This window comes from Haliotis rufescens, unplaced genomic scaffold, assembly GCF_023055435.1.
Source record: "Haliotis rufescens isolate VD_foot unplaced genomic scaffold, xgHalRufe1.0.p SCAF_129, whole genome shotgun sequence".
NCBI lineage: Eukaryota > Metazoa > Mollusca > Gastropoda > Lepetellida > Haliotidae > Haliotis > Haliotis rufescens.
The window spans coordinates 67,507-88,029 of NW_025963812.1; the positions used below are offsets into that span (position 1 = coordinate 67,507).

A 20,523-nucleotide genomic window follows, 5' to 3' on the forward strand; every position below is an offset into this window, starting at 1 on the left:
AGTGACTTTGTTCGAATTGTGCCTCTGTTCACCCAGCAGTGAGTGGGTACCCGGTAGGATGAGATGGTAATGTGGCTGTTCATCTCCTATCGCCGTAAGGCAGCTTGGGTAGTCCACTCCCCGGGGAGCTGAGAATGGAATTCCCGTACACACTGTTCTATTCCATATCATTATTATAATTCTTATACAGAATAAAAATAAATGCAGCAAAGAGGGTTTGGCTCATCATCAGCTAAGGGCCCTTGCACCCTCTACACGCAGCCCAAGATGGCGAATGAGAACTTTTCGAAGAATGTGAAGACTCCCCAACACTGCAGCCTTCTGTATTACCCAAATTAGAAGAGCTGTATTCCTGGTAGCAAAACCGGGTACTCTCACAATGTCAGTCAAGAGATTTGGGGGTACCAAACCTAAAGCACCGAGAAGAATGGGGAGTCGGGCAACTTGGTACTTGGGATGCAAGCGTGACATTTCGATAGCGAGGTCCTCAATCTTGACAGTCACATCAGTGTCAAAAGGGACAGAGAATTCAACGACATAAATGATTTCATTGGATTTTTGAAAAAAAAACAAGATCAGGTTTGTTGGCCTGGATAGGTCTGAGGCTGTTCCAAAAAAACGTATTCATCATTTTCCATGACACCCTCTGCATATTCTGGGTCGTAGCATGGATGGACCTCTGTGTCAAAACCACAAGCATGGCGAAGACGGTAATAAAATGATCGAGCCACTCCATCATGTCGCCTAAGATACTGTGTTTGTGCCAAAGCTAGGCATCCACTGACAATGTGTTGGACAGTCTTATTAATTCATTGCATAATCTACATTTCATATTCACATTTAGTCAATTTGATCATCATCATCATCATCATCATCATCATCATTATTTATTTATTTATTTATTTATTTATTTATTTATTTATTTATTTATTGTTGTTGTTGTTGTTGTTGTTGTTGTTGTTGCTGCTGTTGTTATACACATAGCTACCGAGGAGCAGGTAAATCTACCAGATAGTCGCAGATCCTGGAGAAACTCTTTACGAACCAGCACCTACCTTCTGAATATTCTTATAAACGGATTTCACGCAAGTTCCCATCAGCCCCTTCCACAGATTGTCTTTGGCACAAGTCATCTTATCCGAGGTTCCGCAAAAGGCGAAGTCCTCCGAACACCGATACTGCACCTCGGCAGTTTCCGGCAGGAGAAGGGGAATACTGTTCGGCATCGGAAGTGGCGAGCCACACCGCTCAATGTCCGGCTGAGCTGTCATTGAAAGTAAATGGTGAACTTTGAACTCTGTCTGGCAGTGGCCATCGGTCACGCTGCGGTTAATAGTATTGGAGTTATAGTGAGTGAGTGAGTGAGTGAGTGAGTGAGTGAGTGAGTGGGTTTAACGCCGCTTTGAACAGTATTCCAGTTATATCACGGCTTGGGAACTTGATTCAGGAGGAAAGCCCGAAGTGGTGCAGGTCTGACGTTTTCCACTTCGGTGAAACCCACGAGGACGGATATGGTGCTGACAAACTAGGAAACATGATCGGGGTGAACCTGGATTCGAACCCATGGGTTTCTGGCTTGTCAAAGGAACAGCAGTTATATGATGGCCAATAAATATTCAAGTCCTTGTCACACGAACAAGTAGCTGATTTTATGAGCAAGGCCCAATGCGTACCACATCGGTCAAGTCACACCTGATCACACTTACCGAAATATAATCGACTCTCCTGACAAACAAAATTCATTCCGAGACAAGACTGAGGAACTAGGGGCCTAGGATGCCCCGAAATCCTTTAGTTCATGTTCGTTTGCTCCCAATCTCATTAAAATCAGACCTCAGTTCTCGCTACCGCTAAACAAAGATCTGAGGACATCCCATTAGGGGTCACGTCAGAACGACCTTACATCCAACCAATAAGAGCATCGCTTACCAGATTATGAAAGTGACAGTCAGAATGTGATTTCTAAACATGCAACCTCGAAAACTTTAACTCCAAACGATAGTTACGGGTTTAACGACCGAATCCATAGAATCTAGACCATCTATTAGCCATTCCAGAATTTTCTTTGTTCAGGTTTCAAATTTGTAATCGAGAATTTGTCAAAATATGTTTCGAAGCGTAGTCGCCAATTGAAATTAGTGCCGTAAAGCACGAGAAAGCTGCCTTCTGATTGGTCATTCAATTGGTCGGTCAAAGTTCGCGCAAGGTCGGTCTGACGTGACCCGTAATGGGATGTCCTCAGATCTTTGTTTAGCGGTAGCGTGAACTAAGATCTGATTTCAATGAGATTGGTTTGCTCCCGGAGAGGAAACTATAGTACAATTTCTTTAGTAAACAAATTTAGCAAAATATTTGTTCTATGCTCATATGGAATGAAATGTTCGGTTAACTGCAATTCCGCCTGTACCATAACGTTTGTACACAAAGGCATGAAGCCTAGAGTACTGAAACAACTTTATAAGGTGAGGTGAGGTGAGGTGAGGTGAGGTGAGGTGAGGTGAGGTGAAATGGGCTTGACGTCGGGTTCAAGTGTGTGTCTGTGTGTGACTCTGTCTGTCTGTCTCTGTGTGTGTCTGCTATCTTATTTATGGGATGGTTTTTTTTCACAAAATAAAAAAATAAATATAACAGTACTTACATATACTCCATCGTGCTTTGCCTTTGTTTGACATAACGGTAACTTTCTGAAACACACCTTCTCCCAAGTCACTAGTTGGTCGGTAACCAGCACCCTGGAATATCAGATTGGCCCAACGATTGTCCACAAAACCTGTTCCAACATTGACCTTCACAGGGTTGATGCTGTACAGGGAAACCCAGAACTGCCTGGACTGACCACACACAAGAGGACTGTGCCTCTTGGTCATCACCGTACATGTGCTGCAAGCTCTGACGGTGGAGACGGTGTTACCGTTGCTGCCGAGGTTGATGGTGATGGTATCGAAGTCTGACGACGACAGGCTGAAGGTGACGGTGACGTCTTCACATGCCTCGACTCCGAAGGTGAAGAAGTTGCCGTCGACGATGTAGCCTTTGGTTGAGAGGTCGATGGCGGTGGTGCCGTCCGTTTCCAGCTGCAGAAGGTCTGGTGTAACAGTAGATGATATTTGGTATGGAGAGCGCGTTTCTTAGAGGATAATGGGGCTAGTGGCTTAACTCCTCAATTTATTTCTGAGTCTCACGTAGTTGGGGATAGAGGTCGGGAAAATATTTTTTGTTTTGATAAAAAATTTAACGCTGCAGTTGGCAATATTCCAGCTACATGACAGCGTCCTGGACAGCCATTGATTGATATCTTGAGGTACCAGATTGACGCCATCGAGTTACGATGACGCATTCAACCAAGGGTATTGTTTAACGCCGCACTTAGCAATATGCCAGCTATATGACAGCGTCCAGGACCAGACACCGATTGATGTGATGAGCTACGAGATCCCGGCTGTCGTGATACGATGACATGCAATTAACAAAGTCACCGAGCCTCTTTTCCCAAATTCGTGAGAAGTGGGAACATGAATTTAACAATCAAATAAATTGGAAATATGTATTTTTACAATATAGAAAATCTACAATAGATACAAAACTATATGAAATCAAATTCAAATTCCTACACAAAATTATATACACCTATGTTCATTTTGCAATTCAGACAGTGAAAACATCGCTCATGTATATTTAGTATGTTTAGAATTTAATGCTTTCATAAACGTTATTTTCGGTCATGTTTTCATTACAAAACAAGATATCTATTTTGGAGATACAAACAACATCTTATTTAATCACTTATTGATATAAGCAAAAAGACACATTTACGTAACACATATTAAAGGAGTAAAACCATATTTTAAGTCATATAGAAATATACTGAAAGATATTTACCATGTCGAGTTGTTCCTTGCAAAAAGATACGGAACAATAATTTCTTTCACAAAAAAATGGAGTTTAATGGGGAAAACCATAATGCAGACGGATTAGCTTACTTAATCTATACCTCTTACACTTATTATACTGTATCAAAGGTGAGCTAACTGTCATATCACACCCTGTACATTTTTCTCATTATAATTAACATGTAATTTGATGCCTCTTATGATACGATGACTATGTACCCTCTGGAATGAATAAAAACAATTTAAGAAAAAAAGAAAAAAAGTCACCGAGCCTGGCCACCTGATCTGTTGAGTCGCCTCTTACAACATAGAAGACTGTGACTTTGGTGGAGACACTGGCCTCGTTCCACAAAGCAATCGCAGCGCTGCGACTGTCGTAAGCCTTTGTTAAAGAATGGAAGTTACGACCACCTTAGCGCTACGATCGTTTTGTGGACCGGGGCCAGTTATATCCCGGAACACCGATGGGGGTACCGCAAAGATGATTCAGTTTCCTACTCGTGATGTCAATTTCAATGTTCATTTTTTCGCGTTTATTGGTTTAAGTTTCAGCCGACAGAATATGTCCTCAATATGTATTGACATGTGGAATGTTTTGATAGATATTTTCCTTGCTGTTGATTACTTTCAGTAAAACATATACAGTAACTACGGTTATAACGAACACGCTTATAACGATCTGACGGATATAACGAATTTACTTTTTTGGTCCCGACTTTTTGCTGTAGTTATGCTGTATATATGCTTATAACGAACTACGGTTATAACGTACTCCCTTTGATTTCGTTATAACCGTAGTTTACTGTATTCAAAATAGCTCAGTATTGAAAGAGGGGTAGTTCTTTGATTCACAAAACCGTTCCAAGTGTTCCACTCTTTTGTATCCACTCTTGATTAAATTATGAGATATTTTTCAGTTAAATTTCAACATACATTCCAACGACCTACCCTGTTGTTGAGATGTTTTACATAAAACAAGAATTTAAAGATTCTGTAACGCAAAATACCCACATGCCATCCTCGATTCTCCAGGGTGTTATATTTCCATTCCATCATGTTAAATACCCTGGACCTGTTCACCACATGCTATGCAACACAAAGCTGCCAGTCATTTTAGTCACAGAGCGGGAGAAATTGTGAAGATACTGCTAAGACCGTGATCCAGTTGGTGACGTCACTTCCGCAACGACGCAGTAGCAGAGTCTAGAGTATTTATCAACACAGGGTGGAGATATATATCCAGGCTTATCGAGGATGGGCGGTCTCATGGGCACAACCTACTTGAGTTGGATATCTCTAGTCTACTGCCCAGCTGCAATCCGCTGTCCACCACGATGCGGTCAGCTGTGGTCGGTTGGTCAACGTAGGGTACAGTTGCTATGTTTATGTCATTAATAAACACCTGGAAAAGGTTTTGTAAATCATCATGCAACGGTTGAACACCTGCCCTTTAATAACAGTGTAATGCAAATAATCGTTCATGTGATCATTGAAAAAAATATTGAAATATTGTTTTAAAAACATCTATCAAAAGTTTTCCAAGTCTTTAAATGAAAACAAATGCATTTGATTTTTTTTAAATTATTTGCTTAATTTATTTTGGAAACGGAATGCTTCAAGTCTATCATCGTGCAATCTTGTACAAAATGTCTGAGATTTGCATCACTTCGGGCTTTCCTCCCACATCAAGCTCACCCGCTGTGATATAACTGGAATACTGTTCAAAGTGGCGTTAAGCCCACCTCATTCACTCACTTGGACACAATATTAATTACAATATCCAATCACAGACAATTCATTATACATATTAGTTACATTACAATCCTTTAGTCGTAAATAATCTTAAAACAATCATTTTAAACAATAAATATGCACTCACAAAATATTCATTCATTCCCAACCGCACGTTTAGGTCAAGGTCATCGCCAGGATAAAGGTCAACTTCCTTTGACCCCTCAAAAACAGTACTTGAAGCTGCCGTGCGACTGACCTCCACGCGGCAAGGTGGCGTTGAATCCACGAAGGTGAAGGTCACCTCAAGAAGTGAGTCATTCTCCTTCATCAGATTAAAGCTCCTGAAATGCAATGTTTCGTTCATGGGACTTGCAATCGCTAATGAATATATACTCCTCATGGAGTTTAAAATTACACCAGTAGCAGAGCATGGTATTTAATTTAGGGATATGATTATTATTTCCTGTATTATCAGGGTGTCCCAGTTGCGTGGATCGATGATCATGATGTCAATCACTGGATTGTCTGGTCCAGACTCGATTATTTACAGACCGCCGCCATATAGATGGAATATTGTTGAGTGCGGCGTTAAACAAAAAACAAACAAAACAAAACATACCTAATATATATATATATATATATATATATATATATATATATATATATATATCAGATATACATATGACGTCAACGATTATATCATGACGGCATACAACTCCAGCGTGACGTCATGTCACCCCAGTGTGATAGTTCACGAAGATTGACGGTGTTACGGAACTTTCCTGATAACATCTTGTACAATATCGAAACACGTCATATTTTCAGGTTTTAGGGCGTTACTGAGGACTCGCAAATCTGAACCACATGACGTGTGCCTCACGAACATGGGCGGTGTCTGTTTGAGTCAGTCGGACGTACGTGGAGTTGAAGCTGCCGAGGACACCAACCACCTGAATCCTGGACCAGGGGGTCAGAGGGCATCCTACCTGGACGTCAGAGACAGTCATCTGAAACAGAAATGTCATACAGACTTAGTCACGTCACGTCATTCAAAATAGTGAGTGAGTGAGCTAGGTTTAACGCCGCTTGAAACAGTATTTAAGTTATATCAGGGCCTAATGTGGGAGGAAAGCCCGAAGTGATGCAGGTCTCAGACGTTTACCACTTCGGTGAAACCCACGAGCACGGGTATGGTGCTGACAAACCTAGAAACATAATCGTGGCGAACCGGGATTCGAACCCACACCCATAGGTTTCTGGCGTGCCCAAGGGACGTAACTCTGTACAGCGAATCGCGGCGTCTTAGACGACTGGGCCACCCGTGCCCCCTCATTCAAAAGAAACGGGCTTCACAGAGTGTATCCCTGTGAGAAATTGAAACTGACCTTCGATGTGACGAGCGGATGCCTTAACTACTATTAAGCTGGTAACCACATCGCCACTGGACCAAAACAGTTATTAAAACATTTCTTTAAAATAATTAAAACCAATTTGAAATTAGCATTCATGTAATCCCTGGGACGATTGTCTAACAAAACAGACACCTAATGCCCATCTCGGTCGCTTTTCAAACCGGCGACCCAAGAAAACAGTCAATAAATTCGATGTCAGATAAAAAAAATGATGTACATTCTTTAAGATTGTGTGTTTTGCATGTGTATAAGGTCGTCCTCAGGCTCCCAATCCGAAAAAATCAGCCCTTCAGTGTTTGTTTCGTTTCAGCTAAAAAACGTAAAGAAGTAAGTTAATCAGGCGTTCCTCACACGCAAGATATATACTGAGGAAAACAAATAAGGGAACACATGAAAGTACACGTTCCTTTAGCCTTTTCCAGGATTCTTCGCATGCTTTGAATTGTTCTGTGGGTGAAAATCTGGAAATAAATAAAGGAACAGTGTTATAAAGTGGTGTTCCCTTATTTGTTTCCCTCAGTATATGTGACAAATTCCTTACCGGCGGGCCCCACACATTCCTTACACACCGGCTAGGGGGTTGTTTCCACTGGTCCCCCTTGCATGTCCCAATGGCAGCAACTCCACATATTGAATATCCGGTGGAGCATGCGTAGGAGGCTCTTGTGACACCCGCAGAATAGGAAAGGGAGACAATTCTGTTTGATTGGTCGCTTGGGGGAGGAAAACAGTATTTGTTGGCTGCAGGAAAACAAAGTTAAAAGTTTTCATTCCCTTTTTGTTAACTGTTTTGTCGGTTCTTTTATCTAAAAAATGCACACGCGAGGTCATGCACTGAAGGTAATTCTGATTGTGTAGGCAAAATAGTTTCTGAAAATATAGTTTAATATTAAAGAGGTGTGCATTACCGCATTTTAATAATTAATTACCTAAAAAAATGGAATAATAATCTTTACCTAACTCCGTTTTCCGTTTGAAATCTTCCAGCGCTGCTATCCTATTGTCTCTGATACAGTCGTTGGTGGTACACGTTGGTGTCGTCATCGATGTAGTTGTTTGAGATGCAGTAGGTGTAGTTGTGGTAATTGTAGTAGTAACTGTCGTTGATGGCGCAGCCGTGGTTGTAGTTGTAGTTGTAGTTTCCGTGGTAACAGTCGTGGTAGGAGCTGTTGTTGCCTCAGTTGTTGTAGTAGTCGTTGTCGTTGCAGTAGTACTGGTTGTGGCAGCAGAAACAGTTGTGGCTTCCTCAGAAGTTGTCGTCATGATCGTCGTCGTCAATGGCACTGTAAAAGTGGCACAGAGAGCCGTACATTTATGGGAGCGACGCCGGATGTTGCAAAGGAATGGATTTGATGCAATGGAATGGTGAGGTGAGGTGAAATGGGGTTTAACCCCGACAACTACAACTTATGATATAGCGACGAGCATGCACGTGTGTTTGTGTGTGTGTGGCTATTTGTTCTAGTCCGGACTGATGCCGATTTATAGAGCAAGCTCAGTTACACATCATGCCGCAGTTTAACATGAATACCCCACTCAGACACAGTATACTGACTCCGAGCCGACAGTCCTTGTTTTAGCCCCTTAATGCCAAGTCAGACAGGGTAACAACAAGTACCATCTTTTAACGCCTTCTATGACGTGGCCGGGGCTCGAACCCCGGACCTTCCGCTCTCCGGGCGGACGGTCAAACACTAGACCACAGAGGCGGTGTGTAATGAAACGGGGAAATATTTAATTTAGCAGTTTTATACACATATAAACACACCAGGGGATACGCCTTATTAAAGTTTACAGAACCATATAGGGTAACCATGGTTTTACGTACCTTTGATAGACATACACTTTGTTGAAATCAATAAGCATTGGGTACTGATGCTGACGGATGGAGGTCACACTCCAGAAATGTCCGGGGCCCGTTTCTCAAAGCGATCGTAGTGCTACGACTGTCTCAGCATTAAGATCGCTTTGTGGAACAGGGCCCAGCACTTTAACGAGCGGAGTCGGACTGCTAAGGGAGGCAACTCTACAAACCACATCACGACGTCCGTCGAGGCCACATAATGGCTACATGTGGTAAGGTCATAGAACCAATGAGAATTCTCGCACTTTTGACCTTTTAAATATCGATTAAATAGATTTGTGACGGTTTGTTTTTTCGGTGAGCGACCTAACCGTTTTTTTTATCTAATATATCACGTCTAAATACCACAGTTGTCGTCAGTCCCACGTCAAGCCGACTGATGAGACCTCCTGACCCGTGAAGATCCTGGGTAGAATAGGTCTTCAGCAACCCATGCTTGCCGTAAAAGGCGTCAATGCTTGTCGTAAGAGGCAACTAACGGGATCGGGTGGTCAGGTTCGCTGACTTGGTTGATGCATGTGATCGTATCCCAATTGCGTGGATCAATACTCATGATATCAATCACTGGATTGTCTGGTCCAGACTAGATTATTTACTGACTGCCGTCATATAACTGGAATTATTGATGAGTACGGCGTGAAACAACAAACAAACAAACAAAAAAACGCAGGACTTTCTTGTTCCACCCCTCTCAGAAATAAAACCATACATTTAGAGGAGACCGCCTCCGTGGTCTACTGGTAGAGAGTCCGCCCGGAGAGCGGAAGGTCCGGGGTTCGATCCCAGGCCGCGTCATACCAAAAGACGTTAAAAGATGGTACTTGCTGTTACCCTGTCTGGCGCTCGGCATTAAGGGGCTAAAACAAGGACTGGTCGGCTCGGAGTCAGTATACTGTGTCTGAGTGGGATATTCATGTTAAGCTGCGACATGGTATCTCAGTGAGCTAGCACTATAAATCGGCATCAGTCCGGACTAGTACAAGCAGCCACACACACACACACACACGTACATGCACGTCCCTATATAAGTGCAATAATCTTGGACGCGACGTTAAACCCCATTTCACCTCACCTCACACGTGGAGGAGCCACAAGTAGGAGATTTTAAGACGCTTCGTATGGTTTGATATCAATAATTATTGGTAAGGCTGATGTATACATGTAAGAATGACAAAACTCCATTCTCACCGAAATATTAATTGACAAAGAGGCTTGGACCCGTCTCTATCGTAGGTAAACTCTTGTGTTTCTGGTACTCACCGATGCTTGGGTCCACGCACGCCCCTCTGGCCTCCCAGAAGACGTAGTTCCCGGCACAGTTGTCGATGCTGATTGTCCGTTCGTCCTTGCATTCAATGTATTTCTTGTTGTTGCCTGGAAAGGCGAGTTTCCCATCCATGGCTCCGACACACGTGGCCTCACACGGAATGCAGGTGCCCGTGGCACACTGCCCGACTGTGTAGTCACCTGTAGCAGAGGTCAAGAGGTCGGTCAGGGTGAGGTCTGTGATGGTGGGGTATGTTGCGGGGTATTTTGGGAGGGAGTGTTGGTTGGGATGTCCTCAGATCTTTGTTTTGCGGCAGCGAGAACTTAGATCTGATTATAATGAGATTGTCAACATTGGTTGCTTAGCACCAATTTTACCCCTCAATCCCACGTGAGGGATTCAGGGTCAGAAATGTCCCAAGTATCTATGCCATCCTAAGAGGAGAGCTGGTTGATTGCATGTCTTTTTACCCCGACGAATCGGGACGTTGTTCATAATATCAATCACTGGTTTGTCTGACCCTGACTCGATTATTTACAGGCCGCAGTCATATACCCGGAATACTGCTGGCAAACAAATCATCTGTAATATAGTAGGAATATTGGCACGCCAGAAATCTATGATTGCGGCTTCGAATCCCGTTTCGCCCCGATTATGTTTCTAGGTTTGTCAGCACCATACCCGTGCTCGTGGGTTTTACCGAAGTGGTAAACGTCTGAGACCTGCATCACTTCGGGCTTTCCTCCCACATTAAGCTGACATGTGATATGACTGTAATGCTGTTAAAAGCGGCGTTGAATCCAACTCACTCACTCAATCACTCACTCACTCGCTCGCTCGCTCGCCGACCCACCAACCCACTCACTCACCCACTCACTCACTCACTCACTCACTCACTCACCCACCCACCCACTCACTCACTCACTCACTCACTCAAGCCACTCACTCACTCAAGCCACTCACTCACTCATTACTCACTCACTCACTCACTCACTCACTCACTCGCTCACTCGCTCACTCACTCACTCACTCACTCACCCACTCACTCACTCACTCACTCACTCACACTCACTCACTCACTCACTCACTCACATGGCGCCTTGGGCTGGAACCTGCCGTCACAGGTGACACTGGTGTATTGGCTGCAGGTGAAGGTGATGGGGTCCCACAGCTGGAAGTACGGACACTCCCTCTGGTAGGGGTCGAGGGCGGAGTTCCAGGAGACGGTGCTGCAGTCGTAGTACTTGGAGCAGCTCGTAGACGCAGGGAACTTCAGACCCGGGAGCCGCTCGCATATCTTGGTGATCGACGCTGAAATGGTAAACAAAGTAGTCATAATTATCGTTGTAGTTGATAGTTGAAGTTGTAGTGGTCGCAGTAACAGATGTAGTCAATAGTAGCAGTCGTCGTAGTCGATTTAGAAGCAGTAGAAGTTGTAGTGAATGAGGACTCGTTGTAGTTGTTCTAGATAGTGGCGGCGTGGTCGTTGCGGTCATAGGCGCAGTCAGTAGTATTGTGGTAGTTGAAGTGGGTGATAAGGGGCGGTCGGGTAGCCTAGTGGTTAAAGCGTTAGCTCGTCACGCTGAAGACCCTGGTTCGATTCCCGACATGGGTACAATGTGTGAAGCCCATTTTTCGTGTCCCCCGCCGTGATATTGCAGGAATATTGCCAAAAGCGGCGTAAAACCTCACTCACTCACTCACTGAAGTGAGGAATTAAAACTGTTGAAACAGGAGAGTAGAAGTAGTGATTTTATTTGATTTGGATAGTGATTGCGTGATGACTGATTATGAGTAATTGCAGAGTTTAACAAATACTTTGCCGATGTACCCGATAGCGTCGTCCCAGTACATCGAACGCGGCGTGAGGAACATCATCACAAAGCGACACAGCCGTCAGAGTAAACGTATTACAAGGTACATATATATCAAATATAACTATCTACAAAAGGCAAAAGAGCTGTGCATATTAAATGAACGGATAAACCTGCATCTACAGTCACTTCATCATATAGTAAGCCTTCACTGTTTGCCGATACCATGGCGTTATGCTCCACACAGATAAAATCGGTAAAGCCCACTCGCTGTACCCCCCGAATAATAACGGAATGTTACTTCAGAACTCCCTGGGAGAACACACGTCATACCTTTGACATCCTCTGAGCACTGAAGGTCGACCGGGTCAAACACCATGCTCCCAGTGCAGGCAGATCGGGACACCACGAGCTGGGAGGCGCACTCCAGATACTCCGGGAGGAAGAGTTTTCCCACCACAGGGTTCTTGCCGTCGGGAAGACCTCTACACGCCTCGTCCAAACACTCCAGCTGGTAGGAGCCTGGGTAAAGAGTACAATGAGTCGAAACTGTATCAGCATTGCATTTCCCAAACTCTTTTAACAGACACTTTTCTTACTTAAGAACCATTGTAGACGGTAACCATTTTTGGTGCGCATGGCCATTGATCCCCACCTTTAAATCAATACTAAGTTAATATTCTATTTTTTTTGTACACTACACTTAGGAATCCGACGAATCAGTTATCAATGTCCTAAAGAACGTTTTTGCAACTATCGCGTCTTGTGTCTTGAGACGCTATTAAATTCTTTGCCTAACAAGAATATTTAGACCGATCTTGTTATATTCAAATTCGATCATGTTTGTCAATATATATAGTCTCCTAATCCTAAATACACGTACAACATGTTCATATTCATACTAAAGAGAACTATCTAAATGTAGATAGACACTGGAACAGCTTCTTGAAACAATTTTTACAGATATTTTGGTATTGGCACATTCCTGATATGTTCACAGACGAAAGTCAGCGTATACTTTACAGAGCATTGGGAAGTAAAATTCGTTCAAAATGCGCCCATCGACCATCATAATTTCCTGTTCATTTTGGAAGTCCCTTCTGTTTGAACGTAACATCCATATGTATGCAATGTCACTCCAGTCGATTCAAATATCCAAACATTGCCATACTATGGACTATCAGAAGCCCATTTTCCACGTCCTAGTTTCTGGAGATATTGATAAGAATGCCATACTTACATTTATCACGAGTCCTGGGACTGTCTCCGCATTTAGCATTCTCTGGCTCCTTGCACACGAGTTCATATTTGTCAAACAGCATGGGATATTTGCACTCGTTCTCATACAGGCCGAGACCAAACTGGGGTACCACTTGGCTACAGTCGTAGAACATGGCGCAGCTCTTGGGGTGGAGGAACTTCAGCCCAGGCATTCCAGGGCAGAACATTTTAGCTCTCTCTGAAAATGTTAGCACCTAAATTTCAGAATAATTGTAAAAGATCGTTTACCAAAAAAATGTCTAGAGAAGAATTATTGTTATTCTTAATGGACCCTATGGTTCTGAGGCAAAGACAAAACTGCTATTTTTGAGAAAAACAAAAATTAAAACATACCATATTAATAGTTATATCTTAATGTTATTAACATTCCTGTTTTCTGTTTCTTGACAAATTAGTTTTTAAGTATAACAAATACATGCCAAATGGTTTAAAATTATTGGTTCATATCAAACAGCGAAGCCATAAAGAGATAATAGTGTCAACCGTTTCTGTGTGTACCTTCTGGATATCTGCATGGTCCTGAGACGGGAGGGGACACACAGGTCTGTTGCACAGGGTCAAACACTAAGCTGGTGGCACAGTTTGTCCATATTGCAAAATAATGGTTACACTGCACAAATCCATTGCAGTCCCAAGGCACGGCCATTAATCCTGCCTTTGGTCGTGGTTTACACATATAGTTCAACTCCCTCACATAGCCGTTCTTCAGGCCATTGATGGCTTGAATGAAGAACAGCATAGGAACCATCGTAACACACCACAACCCGACAGCAGCCATCCTACAAGACAAAGTCGACATCAGTAACACAATGGGAAACATTGTAACGCACCATAACCAGACAGCAGCCATCCTACAAGAAAAAGTCGACATCAGTAACACAATGGGAAACATCGTAACGCACCATAACCCGACAGCAGCCATCCTACAAGACAAAGTCGGCATCAGTAACAGAATGGGAAACATTGTAACGCACCATGACCAGACAGCAGCCATCCTACAAGACAAAGTATACCGCACAAGACACAACTACTGTATATTACACGTGTTGTTTGCCACTGTGCTGATAGCCTGTCCTTATGGCCACATTAAACCAGGCGTTTCCTTCCTCATTTTCCGGATGAACAAGTTCCTGATGCTTCAAGAGCTACGGATCTTGACTATTGTGTCTTGGAAAACATGGGAGATGGAGGGAAAAAAGTGTTTGAACAACACTAATGTTTGACAAAACACGGAATATGATGAATCTTGAAATGAAGACAGAACACCGAACAGAGACCATGATAATAAAGCGACCAAACCCTTTCCATATCCAATTGAAATCTCTGCATAAAGCAGATCGATTGTACAAGTCCGACTATATCATAAGCATGTCTTTATGAATCGCTATCAAATAATGATGAGTGAGTGAGTGAGTTGGGATTAACGCCGCTTTTAACAGTATTCCAGTCATATCACGGCGTGTCAGCTTAATGTGGGAGGAAAGCCCGAAATGATGCAGGTCTCAGACGTTTACCACTTCGGTGAAACCCACGAGCACGGGTATGGTGCTGACAAACCTAGAAACATAAACGGGGCGAACCGGGATTCGAACCCAAAATCATAGGTTTCTGGCGTGCCCAAGGGACGCAACTCTGCACAGCGAATCGCTGCGGCTTAGACGACTGGACCACTCGTGCCCCAAAATATTAATGACACCAGGTGTTCGCGAAAAGGTCCCGAAGCCTTGTCTAAAGAATAGGGAGACCTGATGGCTATGCCCAACCCTACATTGACCGTGTTGGTGTACATGAATCACTATCAAATAGTAATGACACCAGGTGTTCGAGAAAAGGTTTATGAAGACTTGTCTAAAGAATAGGGAGACCTGATGGCTATGCCCAACCCTACATTGACCGTGTTGGTGTACATGAATCACTATCAAATAGTAATGACACCAGGTGTTCGAGAAAAGGTTTATGAAGACTTGTCTAAAGAATAGGGAGACCTGATGGCTATACCCAACCCTACCTTGACTGTGTTGGTGTACATGAATCACTATCAAATATTAATGACACCAGGTGTTCGCGAAAAGGTCCCGAAGCCTTGTCTAAAGAATAGGGAGACCTGATGGCTATGCCCAACCCTACCTTGACTGTGTTGGTGTACATGAATCACTATCAAATAGTGATGACACTAGGTGTTTGCGAAAAGGTGAGCGTAACGGAAATACGATCCTTAATCATCAGAATCCTCTGCATCAAGCATGTGTACTATTCCAACTATATCATAACAATGTGTTTATGAATCATAAACAAATAGTGAGGCTACCAGGTGTTTAAATAGAGATGATTCCAGGTGTATGCTGCCCAAACGATGTCAACCACACACACGCATGCAAAGGCAAGTCAATTGTACACCAACATGAGAATAAATCTGTAAACTGTAACCATTTAGGTCACTGATGCGTCAAATTTCGAATTAATGTGTGAAATTATATACTGTAAATGTATGAGAGTGTACCCTGCAAACTGGTAAAAAACGATTTTAAATGGTATTTGTTTTCTTTAAACCTTCGGATTGTTAATCCTGATTTTGGAAATGAAAAAATGGACACCACAATAATGAAATTAGTTGCTCTACATGTATCAGTCTAATTCGATTTAAATGTATTTCTCATCCTTTGCTAATGGAAATACGTTCCTTAATCATATGAATCCTCTGCATAAAGCATGTGTGCTATTCAAACTATATCATGACAATGTGTTTATGAATCACTATCAAATAGTGAAGTTACCAGGTGTTTCAATAGTGATGTTTCCTTCGCATGCTGCCCCACCGGTGTCAACCACACACACGCATGCAAAGGCAAGTCAATAGTCCTGCACCATGACCGTGGAATATATTTATTTTATTTTAAAAAATAATAATCTAGAAACGCAAGTCTAGCCAGCTCAAGCTAGCTCTATTCCACATCAGCATAGGGAAATATTTTTTTTATTTTTAGAGTCAAGAAGGATATTATGTAATATAAGATTTCAGAGACTAAATGTTAGTCTAGCAAGTCAACTGTACACCAACATGAGAAAAGGAAATTGTAACTGTAACCATTTTGGTCACTGATATGTCAAATTTCGAATATATTTTTATATACTGTAAATGTATGAGAGTGTAAGCTGCAAACTGGTTAAAAACGATTTTTTGTTCTCTTCAAGCCTTCGGACTTATCATTGCATATGAATACATCTTTCTGTATTTTTGATAATCCTGATTTTTACAATGGAGAAATGGACACCACAATAATTAAAATAGTGGCTCAACATATATCAGTCAAATTCGATTTTAACATTTTTCTCATCTTTTGCTAACATTCAGTTGTCACGGAAACATATAATGTCATCCATTGTCAGAGTATTTCAACCCAACACGTCCGACTTACAACTGCAGGAATTCACGTTGAGCTCATGTGTACCAAGGAAGATAAACCTACAGTGTTTTTAAATTTAAGACAGTCTGTAGGTGCCGCTTATTTTGCACTTAAGTGTGAGGTTTCAAATGTGTATCAAAAGTGGAATCTTACCTATAGTTAGACTTCCTCAAATTCCAAAATACAAGGGAAAATAGGTCAACTATCTTAGAATGTGTCAAAAAGGTGTCATGGTTGTGACAAACGTAAAACATATTGCTCAAGTTCAGATTAATTACTTGATATATATTCTTGACTTGTTCAAAACATTTGCTACAACATTCGCAATTTTTAACAAAGAATTAAAAGACCCTCCCTTGATATATATTTGATTTCATCTTAAGCCTATTTGGACTATTTGAGTGAGTGAGTTGGGTTTAACGCCGCATTTAACAGTATTCCAGTTATGTTACGGCGTGTCAGCTTAATGTGGGAGGAAAGCCCAAAGTGATGCAGGTCTCAGACGTTTACCACTTCGGTGAAACCCGTGTATGGTGCTGACAAACCTAGAAACATGACCAGGGCGAACAAGGAATTCGAATCCACAATCATAGGTTTCTGGCGTGCCCAAAGGACGCAACTCTGCACAGCGAATCGCGGCGCCTTAGAAGACTGGGCCACCCTTGTACTGTTTGAACTGAGCCAGGTTATTTCTTGGAAATCAACGGGGCATTTTCTATTGTAATGATGGTTGTAGAAATTGTAACAAAACACGCTAGAATTACAATTTGAATACCTTCTGGACAATCAAGAATACGAACGGTTTTGCTATTTTCTCTAATTCAGAATAAATGGATTGAAAATGGAGTAATGGAGTGCTCCTACGAACATTTCAAGGTTGGTCATACGACTCTTGCTCAAAGTCTTTTGATCAGGATTACAGCATTCAAGGCAACAGTACAGCCTTGGTGTATGGCAGTCATGTGGAGGACATTTCTAAATCTGACGCATCCGTGACTACAATGATGTCCGATGCAATTCTCTATTTTGACTCGCACCATATTATCCCGAGTTATTGTTTGGGCCACCGTTTGGATAGGATACAATAGACTCAGTATTTAGCAGAGATTTTTAATGATTATGGAAATTGTTTTTGTCACTTTTATTTACAACTCAACACTGAAACGGCTTCAGCCATTGTATCCATGTGGGGAGTCGAAACTGGTCTTCGGTGGGATGAGCGATCAACATACGGGTCGGTTTGGAGTCAGTATACTGTGTCAGAGTGGGATATGTAAGTTAAACTTCGGCATGGTATCTCAGTGGGCTAGCACTACATAACCGACATTGTACAATAGAGTGGTAGTACAATATTCAATGGCAGTATCAAATACAAACAATGATGGCGGTGGTGATATCAAAACGTTCAGTGATTATACTATTTGCCTATCCGAAACAGTGGTCATGCTTCCGAGATAGGACTATGCTTGAAACCGGGGCGAAAAATCATCTTCACACGAAAGATGGTCTCAATTTAATGTGAGATGAAATGTGGGACGAAACGTGAGATGACAGGCACGCGCCTGCTTTACTTATATAGCCTAACCAGCTTCCCGTACTTTCCACACAGTGCTTGACCAGTCCAGCGTCACTAGAACATCACAGAATATTCCACATGTTTTTATAACGCTTGACATCCTTCCTTGCTATTCCTGAATTTACAAATAATTCGAACATCTAAATAAAAAAACTTCCTGACCGCTGCTTACACAAAAATAGTACTACATTCCAGACAACTAATCATTGTACAAATACAATGCAATGAAGTTCTACTGAATATCAACAGAAACAATGTTTTGTGTGTTTGTTGTTTAACGTCGCTTTCAGCAATATTCAAACTGTATGACGGTGGTCTATGAATAATCGACTCTGGACCAGACAATCCAGTGATTGACATCATGAAGCATCGAGCTACGTAATTGGGATACTATGACATGCATCAACAAAAGCATAGTCGCCTTTTATGGCAAGCATAGATTGCTGAAGACTTCACGGGTCAGAAACAATGTAATACAGTTACAATCATTGTTTAACAATAAATAACACTGCCCTATTGCAAGAGGAAAGTACATCGTATTTGTCACTAATGCATTAAATTTTGAATGCCTCCACATATCTACCATGAAGCGTTTTGAAAGCTTTGCCGATGCCTTAAATGTTGTAAACTTGATCAAACAACTTTTGAGCAAGGGTCGTTTGACTCTCTTTGAAAGATTGATAGAAAGACATTGCACCAGATCTAAACTGACCTTTTGAAGCCGATCGCGAGTGAGTGAGTTGGGTCTTAGGCTATGGCAATATTCCAGCTATATCACGACATTGAACCCAAAGAACACTTTGTAACCATTTGTGGAATCGAACCCGGTCTTGACAAGCCAATGCTTATAACCAAAGGACCACCCTCCACCCCTCATGAAGACGAGTTTGTACTAGTTCTGCTGAGCTCACCATCATGAACACAGACAGCTGGTTGAGGGGGCAGTCTGTGGTCTTATAAATATTTCCTTGCTTTCGGCTAGGATATAAATCGTAGCGAAGGCATTAAGCCAACAGCTTTATGACAAGATTTACATAACACTGGATGGGAGGGTCTAGTACCGAGCACAAGCCTCGCTTTTGTTTTTATACATCAATTGACTCTTTTATTGTGATTTATACCGAACTCCGAAAATATGCCTGAATGGAAGACCTGAAATATACTGGAGTTTGATTGACAGTCAGACAGATGAAAGAGATGGATGTGCGGCGTTTTGACTTTTGTTGACATTTTAGCACAACGACATACAAACAGGAATGTGTGTCGCAAATTATTAATATTTAGCAGATAAATTATATCATATGCTAATGATCTCTGGTGGCAGATAGTTGGCCAGTATGATTGACAAGGTATCTGTGTCATGCAATGAAACTGCAATCACTTAGCAGGAGTTGAAGGTGTATTTATGCGTGTTGCTGTTTCAAGGAAAGGACAGTTGACTTTTGGATTTCAACTTATTATAGCTGCTTGTCGTCTCTGATTTTCTGATTGACAACGTATCTGTGTCATGCAATGTAACTGCAATCACTTAGCAGGGGTTGATGGTGTATTTATGCATGTTGCTGTTTCAATGAAAAGACAGTTGACTAATGGATTTCAACTTATTTTAGCTGCTTGTCGCCTCTGATTTGCTGATTGACAAGGTATCTGTGTCATGCAGGGAAACTGCAATCACTTAGCAGGGGTTTAAGGTGTATTTATGCGTGTTGATGTTTCAATGAATGATGATGATGATGATGATGATGATGATGATGATGATGATGATGATGATGTTGAAGTCCATAGGTAAACTTTCTTCATTGATTATACAGTTTCTAGTTAGAAGATTTTAACATTTGAAACCCTACGCTGCCGTTCGGTACCAATTATAATTTTGCGCGGTTAAAACTACAGGTAACTATAGTTTTACATTGAAAAACCAGTATGTTTATCTCCGTTCTACCATGAGTAAATAAAACGCGTGAAGCGGCATGAGTTGAGTCCAGTGTTTTGAGTGGGTTGTCGATCAGAATTTACGGAATCACAGACAACAGCATTTCAACAAATTAAACTGCACTATAGGATCAAGCAGTTTGTTTACAACGTAATACTCCACTCGAACTTATGACAGGCACTGACAGCATGTAGCAAGCCAAGTTGGTAAGCAATCTCATTAAAATCAGAGCACCCGATCTTTAAGTCTTACCATCAACATTGGCAATCTCATTAAAATCAGATCTTAGTTCTCGCTACCGCTAAACAAAGATCTGAGGACATCCCATTAGGGGTCACGTCAGAACGA

At 42.1% G+C, this 20,523-nt stretch overlaps 1 protein-coding gene across 3 annotated transcripts in view; it reads right to left on the reverse strand.

Annotated features, from left to right (window-relative positions):
• Positions 1 to 20,523, reverse strand: part of LOC124110914 — a 58,991-nt gene that overhangs the window by 12,342 nt on the left and 26,126 nt on the right. For all 3 annotated transcript variants that reach the window (XM_048394033.1, XM_048394034.1, XM_048394035.1), the window contains exons 2-13: positions 13,761 to 14,041; positions 13,222 to 13,440; positions 12,315 to 12,503; positions 11,260 to 11,478; positions 10,161 to 10,367; positions 7,993 to 8,319; positions 7,578 to 7,777; positions 6,543 to 6,631; positions 5,770 to 5,965; positions 5,172 to 5,292; positions 2,639 to 3,085; positions 1,056 to 1,264 (exon numbers count right to left, since the gene is read on the reverse strand). In XM_048394033.1, coding sequence (XP_048249990.1) covers positions 1,056 to 1,264; positions 2,639 to 3,085; positions 5,172 to 5,292; positions 5,770 to 5,965; positions 6,543 to 6,631; positions 7,578 to 7,777; positions 7,993 to 8,319; positions 10,161 to 10,367; positions 11,260 to 11,478; positions 12,315 to 12,503; positions 13,222 to 13,440; positions 13,761 to 14,040 — 2,703 coding nt within the window. In that variant the 5' untranslated portion in view covers position 14,041. The remainder of the gene's footprint in view (positions 1 to 1,055; positions 1,265 to 2,638; positions 3,086 to 5,171; positions 5,293 to 5,769; positions 5,966 to 6,542; positions 6,632 to 7,577; positions 7,778 to 7,992; positions 8,320 to 10,160; positions 10,368 to 11,259; positions 11,479 to 12,314; positions 12,504 to 13,221; positions 13,441 to 13,760; positions 14,042 to 20,523) is intronic.